Source organism: Chlorocebus sabaeus, chromosome 8 (genome assembly GCF_047675955.1).
Source record: "Chlorocebus sabaeus isolate Y175 chromosome 8, mChlSab1.0.hap1, whole genome shotgun sequence".
Lineage (NCBI taxonomy): Eukaryota > Metazoa > Chordata > Mammalia > Primates > Cercopithecidae > Chlorocebus > Chlorocebus sabaeus.
In genome coordinates, this window is record NC_132911.1 from 148,279,100 (window position 1) to 148,299,652 (window position 20,553).

Genomic DNA, 20,553 nt, shown 5'->3' on the forward strand with positions numbered 1-20,553 from the left:
AAACAGCAAGATGACAGATTTAAGCCTAACCATATACATCATCACATTGTGTTAATGGTCTAAATCCCCCAATAAACAGGCAGGGATGTTCAGATTGAATAAAAACATGTGACCTAATAATATGATGCCTACAAGAAAAATCATAATAAAGACAAAAGAATAGGTAAAAAGTAAAAGCTTGAAAAAAGAAGTACCATGCTAACACGAATCAAAAGAAAGCTGGAGTGCCAATATTAATGTAAGTAGATTTTGGAGCAAAGAATATTTCTAGGAACAAAGAGGGTCAATGATGACGGGATTGATCTGTCAAGAGGACATAATCCTAAATGTTTATGTACCTAACTACAGAGCCTCAAAATACTCCTGGGTATTTTGAGAGAAATAAAAATGTATGTCCAAACAAAGACTTGTACATGAACATTCACAGCAGTTTTTTTTGTTTGTTTCTTTTTTTTTTTGAGACAGAGTCTCGCTCTGTCACCCAGGCAGCTCTGTCACCCAGGCTGGAGTGCAGTGGCCGGTTCTCAGCTCACTGCAAGCTCCGCCTCCCGGGTTTACACCATTCTCCTGCCTCAGCCTCCCGAGTAGCTGGGACTACAGGCGCCCGCCACCTCGCCCGGCTAGTTTTTTGTATTTTTTAGTAGAGACGGGGTTTCACCGGGTTAGCCAGGATGGTCTCGATCTCCTGACCTTGTGATCCGGCCGTCTCGGCCTCCCAAAGTGCTGGGATTACAGGCTTGAGCCACCGCGCCCCGCCTCAAAGCAGTTTTATCTGTAATAGCCCAAACCTGCAAACAACCCCAATGCCCATCAAAAGGTAGTACATCCATACAGTGGTAACTACTAGGCAGTGAAAAAGGAATAAATACTGATACATGCAACAACATGTCAAAGCAGTTACATGCGGTGGAAGATGACAAAAAAGAGAGCATACTGCTTGAGCCCTTTTATGTAAAATTCTACAAAACAAACTAATCTACAGTGAAAGAGGCAGATATATGGTTCCTTAGGAATGTGGTGGGTTGTGCAGACAGGTGGGAGGGGAACAGGAGGGCAAGGAGACTTGACACCAGTGGAAAGTGCACTACCTTAATTGTGGTGATGGTCATGGGTGTGTACATACAAGACTTATCAAAATATATGCTTTAAAAGTGTGTGGTTTATTGCCTTTCAATTTTCCTTCCATAAAGTTGACACACTTGGAGAGACAGAAACATCAGGGCAAGGGCAGGAAGATATCCATCCAAATGTTAACAAAAACACACAGAGTAGTAGGTGTGGGGAACATGAAGACAGAGAGGACAACAGAAAAGCTTATATGCTGAGGCTGGCGCAGTGGCTCAGGCCTGTAATTCCAGCACTTTGGGAAGTTGGGGCGGGCAGATCACTAGAGGTCAAGAGTTCGAGACCAGCCTGGCCAACATGGTGAAACCACATCTCTACTAAAAATACAACAACTAACCAGGCGTGGTGGCTCATGCCTGTAATCCCAGCTACTCAGGAGGCCAAGGCAGGAAAATTGCTTGATCCTGGGAGGCGGAGGTTGCCGTGAGCTGAGATCGTGCCATTGCACTCCAGCCTAGGTGACAAGAATGAAACTCTGTCTCAAAAAAGAAAAAAAAAGAAAAAAAAAAAGCTTATGAGCCGAGCAGAACATGAGATGATGAACTAAACCCTCTTGTTATAGCGGCAATCTCATCAATGACTGTAACAATCCTGCCAAACAAAAGACGGGTTTTGGACTAGATTTAAAATATAAGCCAAACGGCTATACATCATTTACAAGAAATAGACCGGATGGATGAAGGAGGCAAATTCTAACCAAAGACAAATGGCACCACAAACTCTAAAAGTTGACTTCAAGGCACTTTTTTTTTTAAGTAAGTGCACACTAAATGATAAATACTATAGTAGAGTGAATAATAAACCAGTGACGTAGTTGTGTATCATCATCATGATCAAGTGCCGTGCACCCTTCACGACCACACGCGCCGCTCCTCCGCACGCACCGCAGAGCGGCGGGTCTGTTTACACCGGCGTCACTGCAGACTTGTGACTACAGTGTTGTACACAACCACACTAGGTCATATAAAACTTTCAGCTCCATTATCATCCATGAGACCACTCTCATATATGCAGCGTGCTGCTGACTGAAATGTTATGTGGCACATGACTGTATTACAAAGACACCTATCTACCCAAACTAATCCATAATTCAACACAATTCTAGTCAAAATTCCAACAGAGTGGCCGGGAGCAGCAGCTCACGCCTGTAATCCCAGCACTTTGGGAGGCTGAGGTGGGCGGATCACGAGGTTAAGAGATCGAGACCATCCTGGCCAACGTGGTGAAACCTTGTCGCTACTAAAAATACAAAAATTAGCTGGGTGTGGTGGCGGGCGCCTGTAGTCCCAGCTACTTGGGAGACTGAGGCAGGAGAATCGCTTGAACCTGGGAAGCAGAGGTTGCAGTGAACTGAGATTGCGCCATTGCACTCCAGCCTGGGCGACAGAGCGAGACTCCGTCTCAAAAAAACAAAGAAAGAAAGAAAAATAAACTCCAACAGAGCTTCTCATGGAAGTCCTGGCCCCAATAGCCCCACATCACCCCAGAATTCCTGAGATATTTTTGAAAAGAGATGGACACTCCAGTCCCCAGAGAGTGGGCCCTGAGCCATGGGTGACAGGGCAGGGCTAAGGCCAGACCCACGGCCTCTCTGATAGCAATTCTCTGAGGAGTTCTCTGCAGGCCAGAAGCCGTCCGTTCTGCTCAGTGAGAGGAAACAGGAGATTCTAGCGCTGCAGCACAGCACAGGCTCTTGAGGGAGTTATAAATCTGGCTTCGACTTGTGCAAGATGAGCTCCTGCCTGTTTCTGGTTGGGAGAAGCTGTTCTCCAGAGGGACCATAGGATTTAACTGCCGTCAGTATTTGCAGCAAACCAATAGGTTTGTTTTTCGCTTATTTCATTTAAACCATAAACCAGATGCTGCAGTCACCTTTCCACGGAGCTCCACCTGTACACGTCACAAATGTCCTTTATTCCTTAACCTCCACACAGTCTAAATTCTATACCTTTCCGTATCATCTCCTTTGGGAAATGCTGCTGGAGGGCAATGACTCCTGGCCTGCTCTGGTGTGTGCTTAACTGCAGGCATGAGACTGCTCACATGGGTCTCATGGACCACATGAAAGTCCACACGGAGGTTCCTCTGCTTTTCTTTTTTTTTTTTTTTTTGAGATGGTGTCTCACTCTGTTGCCCAGGCTAGAGTGCAATGGTGCGATCTCCACTCACTGCAAGCTCCGCCTCCCGGGTTCACGCCATTCTCCTGCCTCAGCCTCCTGTGTAGCTGGGACTACAGGTGCCCACCACCACGCCTGGCTAAGTTTTGTACTTTTAGTAGAGGCGGGGTTTCACCATGTTAGCCAGGATGGTCTCAATCTCCTGACCTCGTGATCCACCTGTCTCGGCCGCCCAAAGTGCTGGGATTACAGGTATGAGCCACCGCACCCAGCGGTTCCTCTGGTTTTCAAATGCACACAGATGCTGCTGTGATGACCGGAATACACACTCAAGGATGGTTCAACACGGCACCAGCCAGTGTAATGAACCACACTGATAGACAGACTGAGGGGGTGACCACATGATCATCTCAACTGATACAGAAAAGGCATTTGACAAAATCCACATGATACAACCACTGAGAACACAAGGAGTATCAAGGAACCTGCTCAATAGAAAAGACTGGAAGCTTTCCCCCTGAGATCAGGGCAGAACAAGGAAGCCCCTTTCACCACTGCCATTCAACACTACACTGGAAATCCTACGCAGAGCAATCAGTTGAGAAGAAGAAAAAGGCATCCAAATTGGAAAGGAAGATGTAAGACGATCACTAACCACAGATGACACAGTCCTATATATAGAAAATCCCAGAGAATATAAAAGAAGGTTACTACAGCTAACACAGAAATTCGGCAAAGTTGCACAATATAAGAACAACACACAATCAGTTATGTTTCCATATACCATAATGGACAATCCAGAAACAAACAAAAAAATTCCACTTACAACAGCATTGAGAAGAAGAACATATCTAGGAATAAACTTTACCAGGGAAGTGAAAGGACTATACACTAGAAAATATAAAACACTGCTAAGAAAAATCAGACACAAGCAAATGAAAAGACATCCTCTGTTCATGGATTAGAAAATTAGGCCTGGTGTGGTGGCTCACACCTGTAGTCCCAGCACTTTGGGAGGCTGAGGCGGGTGGATCACGAGGTCAGGAGATTGAGACCATTCTGGCTAACATGGTGAAACCTCGTCTCTACTAAAAGACAAAAAATTAGCCAGGCATGGTGGCAGGCGCCACCCAGCGTAAACCCAGGAGGCGGAGCTTGCGGTGAGCCTAGATCACGCCACTGTACTCCAGCCTGGGCGACAGAGTGAGACTCCATCTCCAGAAAAAAAAAAAAAAAAATTAATATTGCTTGGATGAAATACCACCTTGCAGATCCAACGCAATCCCCCACACAGATCCAAAATTCCAAAAGCTTTCTTTTTGTTGTTGTTGTTGTTAAAAGAAGTGAAAAAGCCAATCCCCAAATTCATATGGAACTGCAAGGGGCTCCAAATAGCCAAAACCACCTTGAAAAATGAGAATAAAGCTGGAAGACTCACACTTTCCAGTTTCAAAACATGTTACAAAGCTACAGTGATCAAAACAATGTGGTACTGGCATATGGATCAATGCAAATCAATTGAGAGGCCAAGAAATAAACCCAAATCTACGACTAGTCTATATATATATATATATATATATATATATATATTTTTTTTTTTTTTTTTTTTTGAGACAGAGTCTCACTCTGTCACCCAGACTAGGGTACAGTGGTGCGATCTTGGCTAACTGCAATCTCCACCTCCTGGCTTCAAGTGATTCTCCTTCCTCAACCACCCGAGTAGCTGGGATTACAGGTGTGGACAACCACTCCCAGCTAATTTTGGTACTTTTAGTAGAGACAGTGTTCTGCCACATTGGCCAGGCTAGTCTCAAACTCCTGGCCTCAAGTGTTCTGCCCTTTTTGGCCTCGAAAAGTGCTGGGATTACAGGTGTGCACCACCTTTCTTGGCCAAAAGTAAAAACTTTGTACTTTGGCCATGCATGCTGGCTCATGTCTGTAATCCCAGAGCTTTGGGAGGCATAGGGGGCAGACTGCCTGGGCTCAGGAGTTGGAGACCAGCCTGGGCAACACAGTGAAATCCCCATCTCTACAAAAAAAATACAAAAATAAGTCAGGTGTGGTGGCATGTGCCTGTAGTCCCAGCTATTTGGGGGGCTGAGGTGGGAGGGTCACTTGGGCCCAGGAGGTGGGGGCTGCAGTGAGCTGAGATTGCACCACTGCACTCCAGCCCCAGAGACAGAGACACTGTCTCAAAAACAAACAAACAAAACAAAAACCTTTGTTTTTCAAACGATACCATCAAGAAAGTGAAAAAAGGGGCCAGGCGCAGTGGCTCACGCCTGTAACCCCAGCACTTTGGAGGCTGAGGTGGGTGGATCACAAGGTCAGGAGATTGAGACCATCCTGACTAACATGGTGAAGCCCCGTCTCTACTAGAAATACAAAAAATTAGCCGGGTGTGGTGGTGGGTGCCTGTAGTCCCAGCTACCAGGGAGGCTGAGGCTGAGGCAGGAGAGTGGTGTGAACCTGGGAGGCGGAGCCTGCAGCGAGCCAAGATGGCACCATTGCACTCCCGCCCGGGTGACAGAGCGAGACTCCATCTCAAAAAAAAAAAAAAAAAAAAAAAGAAAAAAGAAGAAAGTGAAGAAAGGCTCAATGTCATTAGTCATTAAGGAAATGCAAACCAAAACTACAATGAGACATTTCACAGTGGCTACAATAGCTAAAAGAAATCTAAAAAGGAAAATAAGTAGTGTTGGTAAGGCTGTGGATAACTTTGAACCCTCATATTTGCTGGTGGGATGTGAAATGTAGGCCCTGGTCCTCCCTGTGCCCACCTTCTGCACTGCTCACCCATGCCACACCCGAGCCTCTACTGCTCACTCTGCCCTGAATGCCGACGTCAACACCATCTTCCCGGTGTGCTCCAGTGGTTCCTCCACACCTGATTTGCCCCACCTCCTGCCCAGTCTGCAGCAGGCTCCATCCCTGGCCTCCCTTTCATCCTGCCAGGCTGGGTCCACAGGGTGAACCTGCTGCCCGCCTCCCTCTGTGCCTGCACCTCGGCAGGGTGGGACGGAAGCCTGCTGTCCTCTAAGCTCTGTGGTATGCTCTGAATCCCTCTTCTGAAGCCTCAGATGAGCCCAGCAGTCCAACAGGCTCCTTCCCATCTCTGCAGAAATCCCCTGGGCCTCAGCTCCCCTGGCAACCTCAGCCAAGCACCGAAACTCTGGTACTGGGAGAGACCAATCCCCTGCCTTTCTCTCCCTGGGGTCCAGCCTCTCCTCCATCCCCTCCGAGGAGCCTCTATCCGCCCCTGCAGTGGCCAGGCTTCTGTCTGCCCTGGGCCACAGCCTGGGCTCTGGGAAGGTCTGGCCTCCTGTCCCTGGGCCAGAGTCTTACCTTTGCCATCCGTGACCCCATGGGACCCCAGAGCACACCCTGTACCCGCCATGAGGCACCTGCCTTAACTCTTCCCCACTGTCCTGCCCGTCTGCTACCTGCCTCAGCCCTTCCCCACTGTCCAGCCTGCCTCGGCTCTTCCCCACTGTCCTCTCTGGACTTGCTTCCTAAGGTGCACTTACCTGGGGGCCCTTGTGCTCTACCCTGACCTCTTCCTGCTTCTGAGGGCAGGGGTCTCCTTGGCTCCCACCAACATAGGCTGTGCTCCTTCAGAGCCACTGTGACTCCGGAGGGCCACCTCCAAGCTTGCTCAGACCCCTCAGCTGTGTCCACACTGATCTGCACCCCCCACCTGGGCCCCCCAGGTCCACATACCCCAAATCCCCACATCTGCATCTCCCATCAGCAGAGAGAGCTGGGTGAGCCCCTCAGGAACCACCACCTGCCAGGGCTGGGCCAGCGAGGGGGAAGGTTGGAGGACCCAGAAACCTGAGGCTGAGCACCAGGCTCTGCTGCCCAGAGAGACAAGAAAGTGCTCACTGGGGACAGCAGCGGTGACTGCCACAGCCAAGGACGAGGCTCTGGCCACTCGCAGGGACACTGAGTCCCCTGGGTCCCCGCCCACAGCCCTCACCCGGCCCCACCCACCACCCTCAGCAGTCCTGCTCTCACCTGGCCCCGTCCACTCTACTCACCTGGCCCCGCCCACAGCACCTGCCCCCGCCCTCACCTGCCACTGTCCTCCTTCAAGGCCCCAAATGCCGCGGGCCGCCCGGTCCTCGCTGGCAACTCCTGCGCCTTCTCGGTGTCGGGCTCGGGCTCCAGGGAAGAGCTGGTGCTGCCCTCGCGGCTGACGCTGCTGCCGCGCCCGGGACTGCTCTCCGCCGAGGCGCGCGGGGATTCCGTGTTCTGCTTCAGTGTCTGCAGCTTGGCCAGCGGGATGATGTCGCAGCCCTGCGGCCGGTGCCACACCGTGCGCTGCGTGCTGGCGTTGTAGTAGTAGAAGCGGGACGTGTTGGGGTCGAACAGCTCCCACCACTGGTTCTCGCTGGTGCGCTTGATGCGGACGCCGGCCGGCGGGTCCCACACGCACTCACCGGTGACCAGGTTGGCGTACATGCGCTCGCGGGTGCGCGGTTCGATGATCTCCACCCACTCCAACCTGGGGACAGACAGCGTTAGGATGGCTGGATCCACGGCGTCCTGGACCCGCGCCTCCCACCCCTGCAGACCCCGACTCCAGCCCCAGCTGCGAAACCCAGAAATCCTGTCACAGAGGACAGCAAACCCAAGCCCAGTCCGTCCCTGACTGCTGCGCTCCTGAGCACCCCGCACCCAGGGAGGCCCCCGGAGCCTCTAGTGCCCCAGGGTGGTGCAGCCCTTTGGGGGTCCTGGGCCCCACGCCACGTGGGGACATACTGGTTGTGGTTGCAGGTTGCTGTCCTCACAGGCACCCAGGCCACAACCCCACTGCCCACCGCTCCGTCCTGTAGGATCATGGCAAGGGCCCGTGAGTCACCACTGCACACCTGCTCAACTGCACACCTGCTCAGTAGCCCCTCTGATGCAACTGGACCACCACCTCCACTCTGGGTCGGGTCTGGAAGGGCCTCAGGCCCAGCGAAGTGCTGCTGGGCTCCCAAGCTGTGTTCTCCCAAGGGCCCCCAGAGCAGCAAGGCCAAGAGCCCAGCTGGCCCTCAGACCCTGCTGGAGGGCACAGCCTCCACCCGGCCCTCAGACCCCTGCTGGGGGGTACAGTCTCTACCCCAGATCCCCGCTGGGCAGCACAGCCACCACCCAGCCCTGAGAACCCCGCTGAGCGGCACGGTCTCCATCTGGCCCTGAGAACCCCGCTGGGGGGCACAGTCTCCTCCCGCCCCTCAGACCCCCGCTGGGTGGCACAGTCTCCACCCGGCCCTCAGACCCCCGCTGGGTGGCACAGCCTCCACCCGGCCCTCAGACCCCCGCTGGGGGGGCACAATCTCCACTCGGCCCTGAGAACCCCGCTGGGCGGCACAGCCTCCACCCGGCCCTGAGAACCCCGCTGGGCGGCACAGCCTCCACCCGGCCCTGAGAACCCCGCTGGGCGGCACAGTCTCCACCCGCCCCTCAGACCCCCGCTGGGGGGACACAGTCTCCACCCGGCCCTCAGACCCCCGCTGGGGGGGCACAGCCTCCACCCGGCCCTGAAAACCCCGCTGGGGGGGCACAGTCTCCACCCAGCCCTCAGACCCCCGCTGGGGGGGCACAGTCTCCACCTGGCCCTCAGACCCCTGCTGGGGGGGCACAGTCTCCACCCGGCCCTCAGACCCCGCTGGGGGGCACAGCCTCCAGCTCAGTAATGTTTCTCAGGCCTCTTCCACATTTCTACACAGAAATAAAAACCCTTAGAGGCACGGAGCGCCTCTCAGCAAAGCCGCTGCCAGGAGGCGTCGCCATGGGCCTGTGCATCCGTCTCTTAACCCCGTGACAGGCCTGGTCCTCACCATCACCGGGTTGGTGAGGGGTCTTATTTTCAGGGAAAAGGCACTAATCCCAGGGGCTCAGCAGAAGGAGAGGCGAGTGGTGAGGGCAGAAGGGCCAGCGGACAACAGGCCCAGACAGGCTAGTGGGGGCCACCTACGGCTCCCCCAGGTCAAGGACAGAAAGAGCCCCCCTTGGGCGGCCAGCACAGACTGGCTGTGGGGGCGACCTTCATCCCACATCCCACCCTTTGAAACCAGGCCAGGGGCACAGTGGCTCTGAAAACGGGCTGTGACGCGCAGCGCACCAGATCGTGTGGCCCAAGGATCCAGGCGGAGTCTGTCCGCGCCACCCCGCAGAAGCCAGCTGGGGAAGCCAGGCCCTCACACAGTGGTGGCAGCCCCAGCAGCAGCCCTTCGGGTTCTGGATCTGTTTCTTGCTGAAGCAGACGAGCAGCTGAGAAACGCGCCCCGCCACCCAAGCCCTCCTTCAGGCCCTGGCCACTGGGCGCAGTTTGCTCCTCCGTGTTTGGGTGCCGCAGGCAGGAGGCACCGAGGGACACTCCATGTGGGGCCATGAGGTGGGTGTGCTCAGGGCCTTATGTGGGGAAGGAGCTGGCTCAGGGGTCTGGCCACAGGAGGAGAATGAGGCGAGGCGCCTGCACTGTGGGGTGAGCAGCTCAGGAGACAACCGCTCGGCACGTGGAGGCACAGCCGGGGTCTGCCCACAGCCTGGGCGGGACTGGGCGCCCACCAGGGTTCCCCACTGCAGCATCCTGTACCGTCTCTCCGGCTACGAGGAGCTCGTGGGGATTCCTTAAGGCCCATGACATCCTGCTTCTCTTCCACTTTCACCCACGACTTCCAGCATTGTGGACGCTTCTTGCCTGCATGCTCCACTGAGCTGGCCAGCACACCGTCTACCCTTGCTGGCTGGAATTCTAAGAGTGGCACGATAAAGAACTTGCCATGTTGGCAGTGCTGTTGCTGCTGCTGTTGTGGGGGCGGTAGGTTACGGAGGTTTGTATTTTTCTGTATTTTCCAAGTGTTCCACAATATTCACAAGATTGCTACTGTCATTTGAAAAAAAAAAAAAACAGGCCGGGCGCGGTGGCTCAGGCCTGTAATCCCAGCACTTTGGGAGGCCGAGACGGGTGGATCACGAGGTCAGGAGATCGAGACCATCCTGGCTAATATGGTGAAACCCCATCTCTACTAAAAATACAAAAAAAACTAGCCGGTCGAGGTGGCAGGCGCCTGTAGTCCCAGCTACTCAGGAGGCTGAGGCAGGAGAATGGCGTAAACCCGGGAGTCAGAGCTTGCAGTGAGCTGAGATCCAGCCACTGCACTCCAGCCTGGGCCACAGAGCCAGACTCCGTCTCAAAAAAAAAAAAAAAAAAAAAACCACACACACACACACACACACACATTATCTTCCTATAAAATGGTGCGTATTCCAAGTATGACATGCAATGAATCTTTCCAAGTGTCCAGTTTTAAAGTTTTAAGGATTTAGTGGGCAATGTTTCCAGGAAGTATCTGCACTCTGACACTGGCCTGTGCGGCACATCACTCAAGGGTTAAAAGGTATCTCCTTGCAGAGGTGCTTTAATTCAAACGCAAAGTTAATGACAAGGAAGGACTGTCACAGTTTATAATGAGATAAAGTGATATAGCTTTATTTTTAGAAGTGGCATATGTGTTTATATATATATAGTCGTGTAGAAAGTTACTGGAAGTCTAAAGCCAAATATTAAAAGAGGTTACCTGGCTGGGCGCAGTGGCTCATGCCTGTAATCCCAGCACTTTGGGAAGCCAAGGTGGGCGGATCACTTGAACTTAGGAGTTTGAGACCAGCCTGGGCAACGTGGTGAAACCCCATCTCCACAAAAAATACAAAAATTAGCCAGGCATGGTGGGTGCACCTCTGGTCCTAGCTACTCAGGGAGCTGAGGTGGGAGGATGGCTTGAGCCTGGGAAACAGAGGTTGCAGTGAGCTGAGATCGCGCCACTACACTCCAGCCTGGGTGACAGAGAAAGATCCTGTCTACACACACACACACACACACACACACAGAGGAGGGGGTTACCTAGGAGTTGTGGAATTTGGTGTAATTTTACCTCACCCCCATTTTTGCTTTCAAAATGTATGATGGAAAATTTCAAACACACACAAAAATATAGAGATTAGTACAATGAATCCCATGTATGTGGTTTTAATTTTTCTAATTATTAATGTGGACAAGCATTTCCTCATGTTCCTAAGCCACTGACATTCCTCACTCCCCAGACACACACGGCTTTCCCATTACAATTTTCTTACTGATCTGCCGGCGTTGTGTATTTAGAAACGCACGTCCTAGGTGACACCTCCCGCTCCACTGTCTATGCTCTAAAGATCTCTGGCCGTGTGGCTTGTCTTTTCACTTTTCATGGTACCTTTTGCTGAAAATAAGTTTTTAATTTTAATATGGTTGAATTGGTTGAATTCATAAATCTCTCCTTCATGATTTCTCCTGTCTTCTTTTTTTTTTTGTTTTTTTTTTTTTTGTTTTTTTGAGATGGAGTCTCGCTTTGTTGCCTGGCTATAGTGCAGTGGTCTGATCTTGGCTCACTGCAACCTCCGCCTCCTGGGTTCAAGCAATTCTCATGCCTCAGTCTCCCAAGTAGCTGGGATTATGGGTACCTGCCACCATGCCAGGCTAATTTTGTATTTTTAGTACAGACGGGGTTTCACCATGTTGGCCAAGCTGGTCTTGAGCTCCTGACCTCAGGTGATCCATCTGCCTCGGCCTCCCCAAAGTGCTGGGATTACAGGCATGAGCCACCACGCCCGGCAGATATTCTAAGTTGCTTTTCACACTGAAGTCATTAATCTGCCTGCATTGATTTTTGTTTACTGTGTGAAATTTCATTTTCCCATATGGATAGACAGGGATCTTAGGACAGCTTGTTAAATAGCTTTGTTTCCTCAGTGATGGACAATGGCAGCTCTATCTTAAATCTAGTTTCTGGCCAGGCGAGGTGGCCTCGAACCCCCAGAGTTCAGCACTCTAGGGAGAGAGGGTTGAGGCTTGGCGGGGCCAGGACCTCCTCCTGCCCACGGTGCCATGTGCTGCAGCCTGGGCCTCCTGAGGATGTCGCTGGTTGTGGCAGTCCGCTGCACACACCATGCCCTTAAATCTCAACCCTCGTGGGCCCCTGCAGGACCCACAGTTTAAATGGGAAAGAGAATCCAAGGCTCACACAAGTAAAAATGGCAACTGTTGAAAGGAGGTGGACAGGTGCCCTGCCTTCCCCCTGGAGCCCAGCTCTCCCCGAGGGGCAGACCTGCACCCCCATGGCTCAGCCGGGCTCTTCACTCTTGTTACCTGACCCCCACGACACAGGGTAGTTTTTTTTTTTTTTTTTTTTTGGAGACAGAGTCTTGCTCTGTTGCCCAGGCTGGAGTGCAGTGGTGCAATCTCAGCTCACTGCAACCTCCACCTCCCAGGTTTAAGCAATTCTCCTGCCTCAGCCCCCCAAGTAGCTGGGATTACAGGTGTGTGCCACCACAGCGGGCTATTTTGTATTTTTAGTAGGGACCGGGTTTCATCATGCTGCCCAGGCTGGTCTCGAACTCCTGACCACAAGTGATCCATCCGTCTTGGCTTCCCAAAGTGTTGGGATTACAGGAGTGAGCCACCACACCCAGCCTCAGGGCTGATTCTCAGCCAGCAGTGGATACAACAGGAATTCCTTCCACGATGTTTCTCACACTGCTGGAAGTGCAACCAGCTCAGCCCTCAGCCCAGAATCACTCCCGGCTCTGGGCCACACCCTGGGGATGGGCTCCACTCTCCTCTGCCCCACAGGGTGTGCCCGGGACACCCCCAGTGTCTTCCAGTCTTATCCCGCCCATGGCTGCAGTGTGGAGGACAGTTCTCTCCCCAGGAGGCCAGACCCCATGTGGCAGTCCCAGGCTCCCCTGAGCCCTTAGTGACAGCCTCAGGAGCGGCCTTGGAGTGTGACTCCTTCATAGACACTGGGCTTCAACCTGGAGCAGTGGCCAGAAAACTGGCTGATGCAGGTACCACGCCCATTTCCAGGTGGTGGGTCCCATGCTGACACAGGGCTCAGGCCCTGCCCAGGGAAGCAGGAGCGTCCCCAGGACGGTTCCCACTGGCACCGGCTGGCCTGGGCTGCTGTCGGTCTGCTCTGTGGGACAGCAGCCATCAGCACCCCCACGTGGCTGCAGGCCCATCACATACACCAGAATGGGCAATGATATGCTTTGGCTATGTCCCCACCCAAATCTCCTCCTGAGTCGTAGTTCCCATAACCCTCATGTGTCGTGGAAGGGAACAAGTGGAGATAATTGAATCACGGGACAGCTTCCCCCATCCTGTTCTCATGACAGTGAGTTCTCATGAGATCTGATGGTTTCACAAGGGGCTTCCCCTTCACTGGGCTCTCGTTCTGTCTCCTGCCGCCATGTGAAGAAGGACTTATTTGCATCCCTTCCACCATGATTGTTCCCTGGGCGTCTCCAGCCATGCGGAACCATAAGTCAATTACACAAACCTCTTTTCTCTATAAATTGTCCAGTCTTGAGCATGCCTTTAGTTGCAGCATGAGAACGGGCTAATACAGGCATCAAATAAGAAATGACAGCCAAGAAAGCACAAGGAAGAACCAACCGAAAACCAAGAGAGAAGGAGAGAGGCCACAGCAGATCCTCAGGGTCCGGGTTTGGAGCCAGCACACGTGGAATGCACACTGCTGTGACTGGCATTCACGACAAGATGAGTTTCTACAGAGGAAGGAAAATGTCGAGGGTGTATAAAGAATTAAGTGGAAAATCTAAAATGTCAAAATAAATCCCTGAAAGTAACGTGTTATACAGGTTTAAGAAGAAACTAATGCCGAAGGATGAAGGGACGGAGCACAGGATGGTCAGAGGACAAAGCCCGGCAGCATGGATGGGGCCTGGAGAGGGAGGGCGTGGAAGCGGGAGGGAAAGTCCTGCTGGGTCCACGAGAGGAAGAGTGAGGGGCAGACAGACTTTTTTTGTTTTTTTTTTTTTTTGAGACAGAGTCTCGCTCTGTCATCCAGGCTGGAGTGCAGTGGTGTGATCTTGGCTCACTGCAAGCTCCGCCTCCTGGGTTCAAGCAATTTTCCTGACTTAGCCTCCCAAGTAGCTGGGATTACAGGCACGTGCCACCACGCCTGGCTAATTTTTGTTTTTAGTAGAGATGGGGTTTCACCACGTTGGCCAGGCTGGTCTCAAACTCCTGATCTGCCCGCTTTGGCCTCTCACAGTGCTGGGATTACAGGCGTGAGCCAGCGCACCTGGCCAGAAGAAACATTTTTAGACAGATCAGCCTCCAGTCTCTGCAGGTGGAAGAGAGTGCCCATCACTATCAGAGAAATGCAGAGCTCGAGACACTGAGGAAAACCAGCAAGGGTGGTCCCAGCCCCATGGGAACAGCTGGGGTAGAAGGAGCCAGCAACGCTGCTGGCAGGAACACGGGTGGGCCATATGTGCCAGGTGCCGGTTGACAGCACTGTGGGGACTCGCTGCCCTGGGCCTACAGCTTAACCTGGCAGGAGCAAGGGTGTACAGACCCAGCAAGACAGAGCAGAGCCACAGACCCAGCAAGACAGAGTAGGGCCACAGACCCAGCAAGACAGAGCAGGGCCACAGACCCAGCAAGACAGCAGAGCTGCCCCAAGGGTCCTGAGCACGCATGCCGCATGAGGGAACCAGGCAGGGGCCTGCAGGCTGTGCACTGCATTGAGGCTCACAGAGGCACCAAACCAATGGTGATGCCAGAGGCTGCCCGCCCAGTGGGGTGCGTCATGAGCCTGTGCCTCCTCGAACACTTCTCTGCACACAGTGTGTCAGCTAACATGTTTGTAGAGGAAGAGAAATGTGCCTCACTCTATGGGGAGGCGGCCCTAAGCCTCCCTCAGCAGCCGGGAGGAGCAGCCATATGCGGCAGGGACAGAACTGTGGGGACCACAGGGAGAGGCAGACTGGGTGCAGGAGGCGGGGCTCTCGCCAAGTATCTGGAGAAACTCAGTCCAGGGCCCGACCCTGACGAAGGGGAAGGTAAGATCCAGCAGGGCTGGGGACCCAGCTGGCCGCCTGATGCCCACGGCCTGTCCCCGTCAAACCCAGCAAGGGTCAGACTCGCAGCCAGAGGCAGCATGGTGGCGCGGGGGGGACAAAGCAAAGCCTCAGCAGCCTCAGCCGGGCGACCATGGCCAGTGTGGGCAGGACTCTCGTGCGTGTTCACTGCACCATGAGATGAGAGCAGCACATCACCTCTGTGGTCCTCCTCCCAGTGAACTGTGGTAAATATCAGGCACGTCCAAGCGAGGGGTGTGTCACGCAACACCGGGCCAGCCCTCCTCCAGGCCATGTAGGTCACCAAATGCCAGGAGAGGGTAAGTCCAGAAGAGCCCAGGGACGTCAGGATCAATGTCATGTGGAACCCATGGACAGAAAAGGGAAACGAGGTGCAAGCCCAGGTATCTGAATAAGGTGTGGATTCCGTTACTAACAGTTCCCGACAGGGGCTCGTCAACTGTAGAAAGGTACCGGCAGCACGAAGGTGAGGGTGTCAGCGGCCGGAGGACCCTGGTGCAGTGGACACAGAGGCTCTGGGCTGCCTTTGCCATTTCCACGTAAATCTAAGACTGTTCTAAAATTAAAAGTTTACTTAAAAAACATAAGTAGTTTCCATATTTTAAAATGTTAATTTTACTCTATAAATTATATAAGTAGCACAGTCGGCCTCATTTTGCAGCCAGCAGCTCCTCCTCCATGCAGGCCTACCCTGGGGCAGGGAGTTGTGGCCCAGAAGGGCTCAGGGGACAGGAGTGCCCAGAGCAGGGCAGCAGGAAGCCCCTTCTGGGAGGACGAACTCCTCTGACACCAACAGGATGGAACAAAGCCCCCAATTCCTCTTCCTGAGGACACCAACTTGGTGACCATGAGGCAGCTTTACCAAAACACAGGAGACCTCACCAGCTCCCCACTGAGGCCCTCTGGCCCTAGGCACTCCCGTGACCCCATAATCCAGGGACAACCAGGTTCCAGGACGGGCTGTGCACAGGGCAAACGCCGCCATCCCACTCAGGGACCTGAAGCTAGGTCTGTCCCTGTGGCCTGTGGCAGAGACACCCAGGACGAGCTCGGAGGCCTCCACACGGCTCTGCCTCTGCTGTGAATCCGCAGCCCCGGGCACAGCCCAGGTGCCTGTGAGGTGGGGGCTCAGGCCAGGCCCCAGCGCCTCCAGAAGACTTAGGACAAGGGAAGGGACAAGGGCTGCATGTGGGCTGAGGGGCACAGAGGGGTGTGAGGAACCTACAGAGGCTGAGACGCATGGGAGCCCCGCCCGCGAGAGGGAACACCACATCACTGCTACCTCGGGGCCCACGACGCCCTGACCCTGGTGCCAACTGCCAGCCTTCCATGCTCCCAGTTGACCTGAGGCCACCAAGGGTCTCTCGCCTGTCATCCTGCAGAACACAGGGCCAGCCTGGTGGGTTCACCAGGGACACCACGTGGCACGTGGGTCAGAGGCCAGAGAAGGCTTCCGGACAAGGCCTGACCGAAGATGCCCTTGACACTGTAGTCGGGGCAGGCCCATCTCTGGTGACCTTGTATAGCGGCCCTTACAGGTCACTCGTGTTTTCTGACTACTGGTGATGACGGTTTGGATGCTTGTCTCCAAACCTCATGCTGAGATGTGATCCCTAGTGTTGGAGGTAGGGCCTGGTGGGAGGTGCTTGGGTCAGGGGTGGACCCCTCATGGCTCGGTGCCATCTTCTCGAGTGTGAGTGAGTTCTTGTAAGAGCAGGTTGTTTAAAGTGTGTGGTGCCTCCCCTGCCCCATGCTCCTGCTTTGCCATGACTAGAAGCTTCCTGAGGACTCCCCAGAAGCTGAGCAGATGCTGGCGCCATGCTTCCTCCACAGCCTGCAGAACTACCAGCCAATTAAATGTCTTTTCTTTATAAAATACCCAGTATCAGGTGTTTACAGCAATGCAAGAACGGCCTAACACAAGTGACTGCAAGGCCAGTCTGCACCATGTGACATCTCAGTGTGCGCCCGAGGGTCTTTGTCAGTTCCAGAGACATCCCTACCCACCCCACAGCCCAACCTGCTGCCCCAGCCCTGCCTGGGAACAGAGCCAGCATGGAGATCCCAGTCAGGGCCTTGTCTCCTCCTGGTCCCCGGCCGTGAGCCTTGTCAACCGTCCTGGGGCCCAGCCAGAGGGGGAGGTCGCCCTGACCCCCAGCCCTCACCCCTGCCCCGTCCAGGCCATTCTCTATGCTGAAGATGGAAGAAACTCCCCAAACTGGACCTGGTCATTATACCCTTGACACCTTCCACAGCTGGCACTGACCCTGGAGTGGGGCAATTCCTGGCAAAGCCCCCATCCCCCAGTCCACTCCTCAGCCTGGTCGGGCTCTGTCACCTTTGCTTCTGAGACCTCCTGGAGTCAGGTGGTTGCACAGGCCTGGGGTGCAAGGCCAGAGGCTCACGGTCCCCCAGCAGGCAGCTGCATAAGCCTGGGGTACACAGCCAGAGGCTCACGGTCCCCCAGCAGGTGGCTTCCCTGTCCACACACCTCCTCTCCCCAGCTGGAGCCTGGACCCCGATGCACACCTGCTCTGTGCTCCCTTGAGCACAGACCTGGCAGGGAAGGGCGGCTTGTGTGAGGATCACCTGCTGGGATGTTGAAAAGGACAATGGCAAATGCAGCGGCCTCAGGGCACCCAAGGAAACCCCAAGAAGGTGCCTGCAAGCAGACACCTGCAGGAAGCTCGTCTTGGGGCCTGGGGGGACCGGAGGCAGCAGGGCCACCATGAAGGGCCTGAGGCCTGGGCTGACCTGAGTTAATTTAGGTGAATGGACCCTGAAGAAGGACTTATTTGCATCCCCTTCCACCATGATTGTTCCCTGGGCATCCCCAGCCATGCAGAACCTCCTGGCCGGTCCACAGGGAGCAGGATGAAGGCTCTGGGAGGCCAGGGGTGCTGGGGGACGGGGTGCATGCCAGAAGAGAGGCGAGGGGTGGGGGAGCAGAGGCGAGAAAGGACAAGGTTTTCCGCCTGAGCACCTGGAAGGGCGGGGCTGTGTCGGGTCTGGGGTCAGAACTCAGGATGCGCACCGAGGACAGGACCACGTGGACCCAGGTCAAACGCGATGAGCAGTGAGGTGCCCTTGGCATCAGCACAGCCTCCCCACCCGGAAGGAACAGGCCCCGTGTGCCAGGGCGGATTCCCCTGGATGGTGGCGTCACCTCGTGCCTCCAGAGAGTGCTGCCTGCTCTCCTGTTCTCGCCTCGCTTCTGTTAGATTTTAGCAGAACAAAGTTGAGATACTCCCAAAATAGTTTTTCTGAGCACAGAGAGGCTCAAAAAGCAGAGAATCGAACATTCTATGTCCTAGAAGAAGTAATACCAATTGTTATTTTTGTTTAAAATGCACTTTCAAACGAATGTAATGGGATAATTCTCTCTCAACAAAGAACAGCACATTGTTCCCTTTTTAGTGCACTCCTGCGTGCGTGTGGGCAGAACACCAGCCTCCTAAGAACACCATGGGCACCTCTTGGGGGACAGCATTGAGCCCAGACCCTCGGGAAACCTGAGGGCAGACAACAGCATGGAGGATGCTGGGCCTTGGGGAGCCGCTGCCCAGAGAAAGGCAAGGGTTTCAGAATGCAGAGGGCGACCCGGCCTCAGGGACCCCACGGACTGGCTGGAGCTGGACCGCAAGGATGAAGGGGTGCAGCTAGTGGCGCCACAGGCTGGCTCTGCACAGGGCAAGGTGGGGAGGACATCGTGTGGGCTGGGGAACTCGCACCTCAACCCTCCACCACAGAGGGTCATCATGAACCCACAGATGCAATCTGAGGTGTGTTTGAGGAAGATTTATTTGGCAATACTATTTAAAATGAAGTGGGAAGAGAAATAAGCCATTTGGTGACGAAGGTGGAAGGATGCAAGATGTCTACGATCCCCAGGGGACTCAGGGTCCCTGGGGGATGGGCCTCTTCCCAGAAGCTCCCAGAAGTTGACATTGAGGCGGAAGCAACCTTCCTGCAGCCCTTGTTTCTTGGAGATGTCTCTTTGCAGACAGTGATCTGCCCACATAAGCCTTTTCTGATGAATGTAATGAGTGCCATGTGCATGCCACACAATTTGCCAGGTGCTAGGGAGACAAGAGTGAACAAGAACGTGCCCTGCCCTGCAGAGTTAGACAAGGGTGTCGAGACCACTCAATGGGGAAAGGAGAGTCTCTTGAACAAACGTGCAGGTGGACATCCATCTGCAAACAAATGCAGTCAGTCCCTACCTCATGCCACACACACACATTACTCCAAAGTAGATGAAAGGTCTCAATGTAAGAGTTAAACTGATAAAACTCTCAGAATAGACAGGGCAACTCTGCATGACCTCGGATTTGGCAGTGGATTCTGAGCTATGACACCAAAAGCACATGCAATAAAACAAACAATGGAAAAACAGACTTCATCACAACTAAAACTTTTGTGGCCACCACCGAGAGAGTGAAAACACAGCCACAGGATGGGAGAAAACACCCACAAATCATCCATCTGGTGAGGTTCACAAAGGACTCTCCTAATTCAGTAATAACAGGGTAGGAGCCTGGGAGGTGGAGACTGCAGTGAGCCCTGATCTACTGCACTCCAGTCCGGGCAATAGAGTGAGATTCTGTCTCAAAAAGAAAAAAAATTAGGCCGGGTGTGTGGGCGGCAAGCCACCCAGGTGCCGAGGCAAGAGACTGAGGGCACGAGCTGTTCCAGTCTAATAAAATATATAAAATAACAAGAGTTATACTAGATATAGATCATAGATATGGTTATACATGAATATCATTAATCATTAGTTTGTAGCAATTACTCTTTATTCCAATATTATTATACTCCTCGCTCTACAATCATAACCTAGGAAAAACCAGGCCATACAGAGACGGGAGCTGAGGGGACATAGTGAGAAGTGACTAGAAGACCAGAGTGTGAGCCTTCTGTGATGCCCGGGCAGAGCCACCGGAGGGCTCCTTGGTCTAGCGGTAACGCCAGTGTCTGGGAAGAAGCCCGCTGCCAAGTGGACCGTGGTATAGCGGTAGCATCAGTGTCAAGGAAAAACACCCTCTACTTAGCAGACTGGGAAAGGGAGTCTCCCTTTCCCTGGGGGAGTTCAGAGAAGACTCTACTCCTCCACCTCTTGTGGAGGGCCTGACATCAGTCAGGCTCGCCTGCAGTTCTCCGGAGGCCTAACCGTCTCCCTGAGATGCTGAGATGCTGTGCTTCAGTGGTCACGCTCCTAGTCCGCCTTCACGTTCCATCCTGTACACCCGGCTCTACCTTTTAGATAATAGTAGCAAAGTTAGTGAAAGTACTAAAAGTCTCTGATATGCAGAAATAACGGCGTAAGCTGTCTCTCTCTCCTCTCTTTCTCTCTGCCTCCGCTGCCAGGCAG

At 53.6% G+C, this 20,553-nt stretch overlaps 2 protein-coding genes across 8 annotated transcripts in view; one reads left to right on the plus strand and one right to left on the minus strand.

Moving 5' to 3' along the window:
• ZNF7 (zinc finger protein 7) overlaps positions 1–20,553 on the plus strand; it is a 322,126-nt gene that overhangs the window by 52,673 nt on the left and 248,900 nt on the right. The window lies entirely within an intron of this gene.
• ARHGAP39 (Rho GTPase activating protein 39) overlaps positions 1–20,553 on the minus strand; it is a 140,154-nt gene that overhangs the window by 38,009 nt on the left and 81,592 nt on the right. For all 6 annotated transcript variants that reach the window (XR_012093809.1, XM_073018557.1, XM_073018556.1 and 3 more), the window contains exon 3: positions 7,318–7,749. Coding sequence is in view for 5 of the 6 variants with exons in the window: in XM_073018557.1 (XP_072874658.1) it covers positions 7,318–7,749 (432 nt within the window). In the remaining variant the exon portion in view is untranslated. The remainder of the gene's footprint in view (positions 1–7,317; positions 7,750–20,553) is intronic.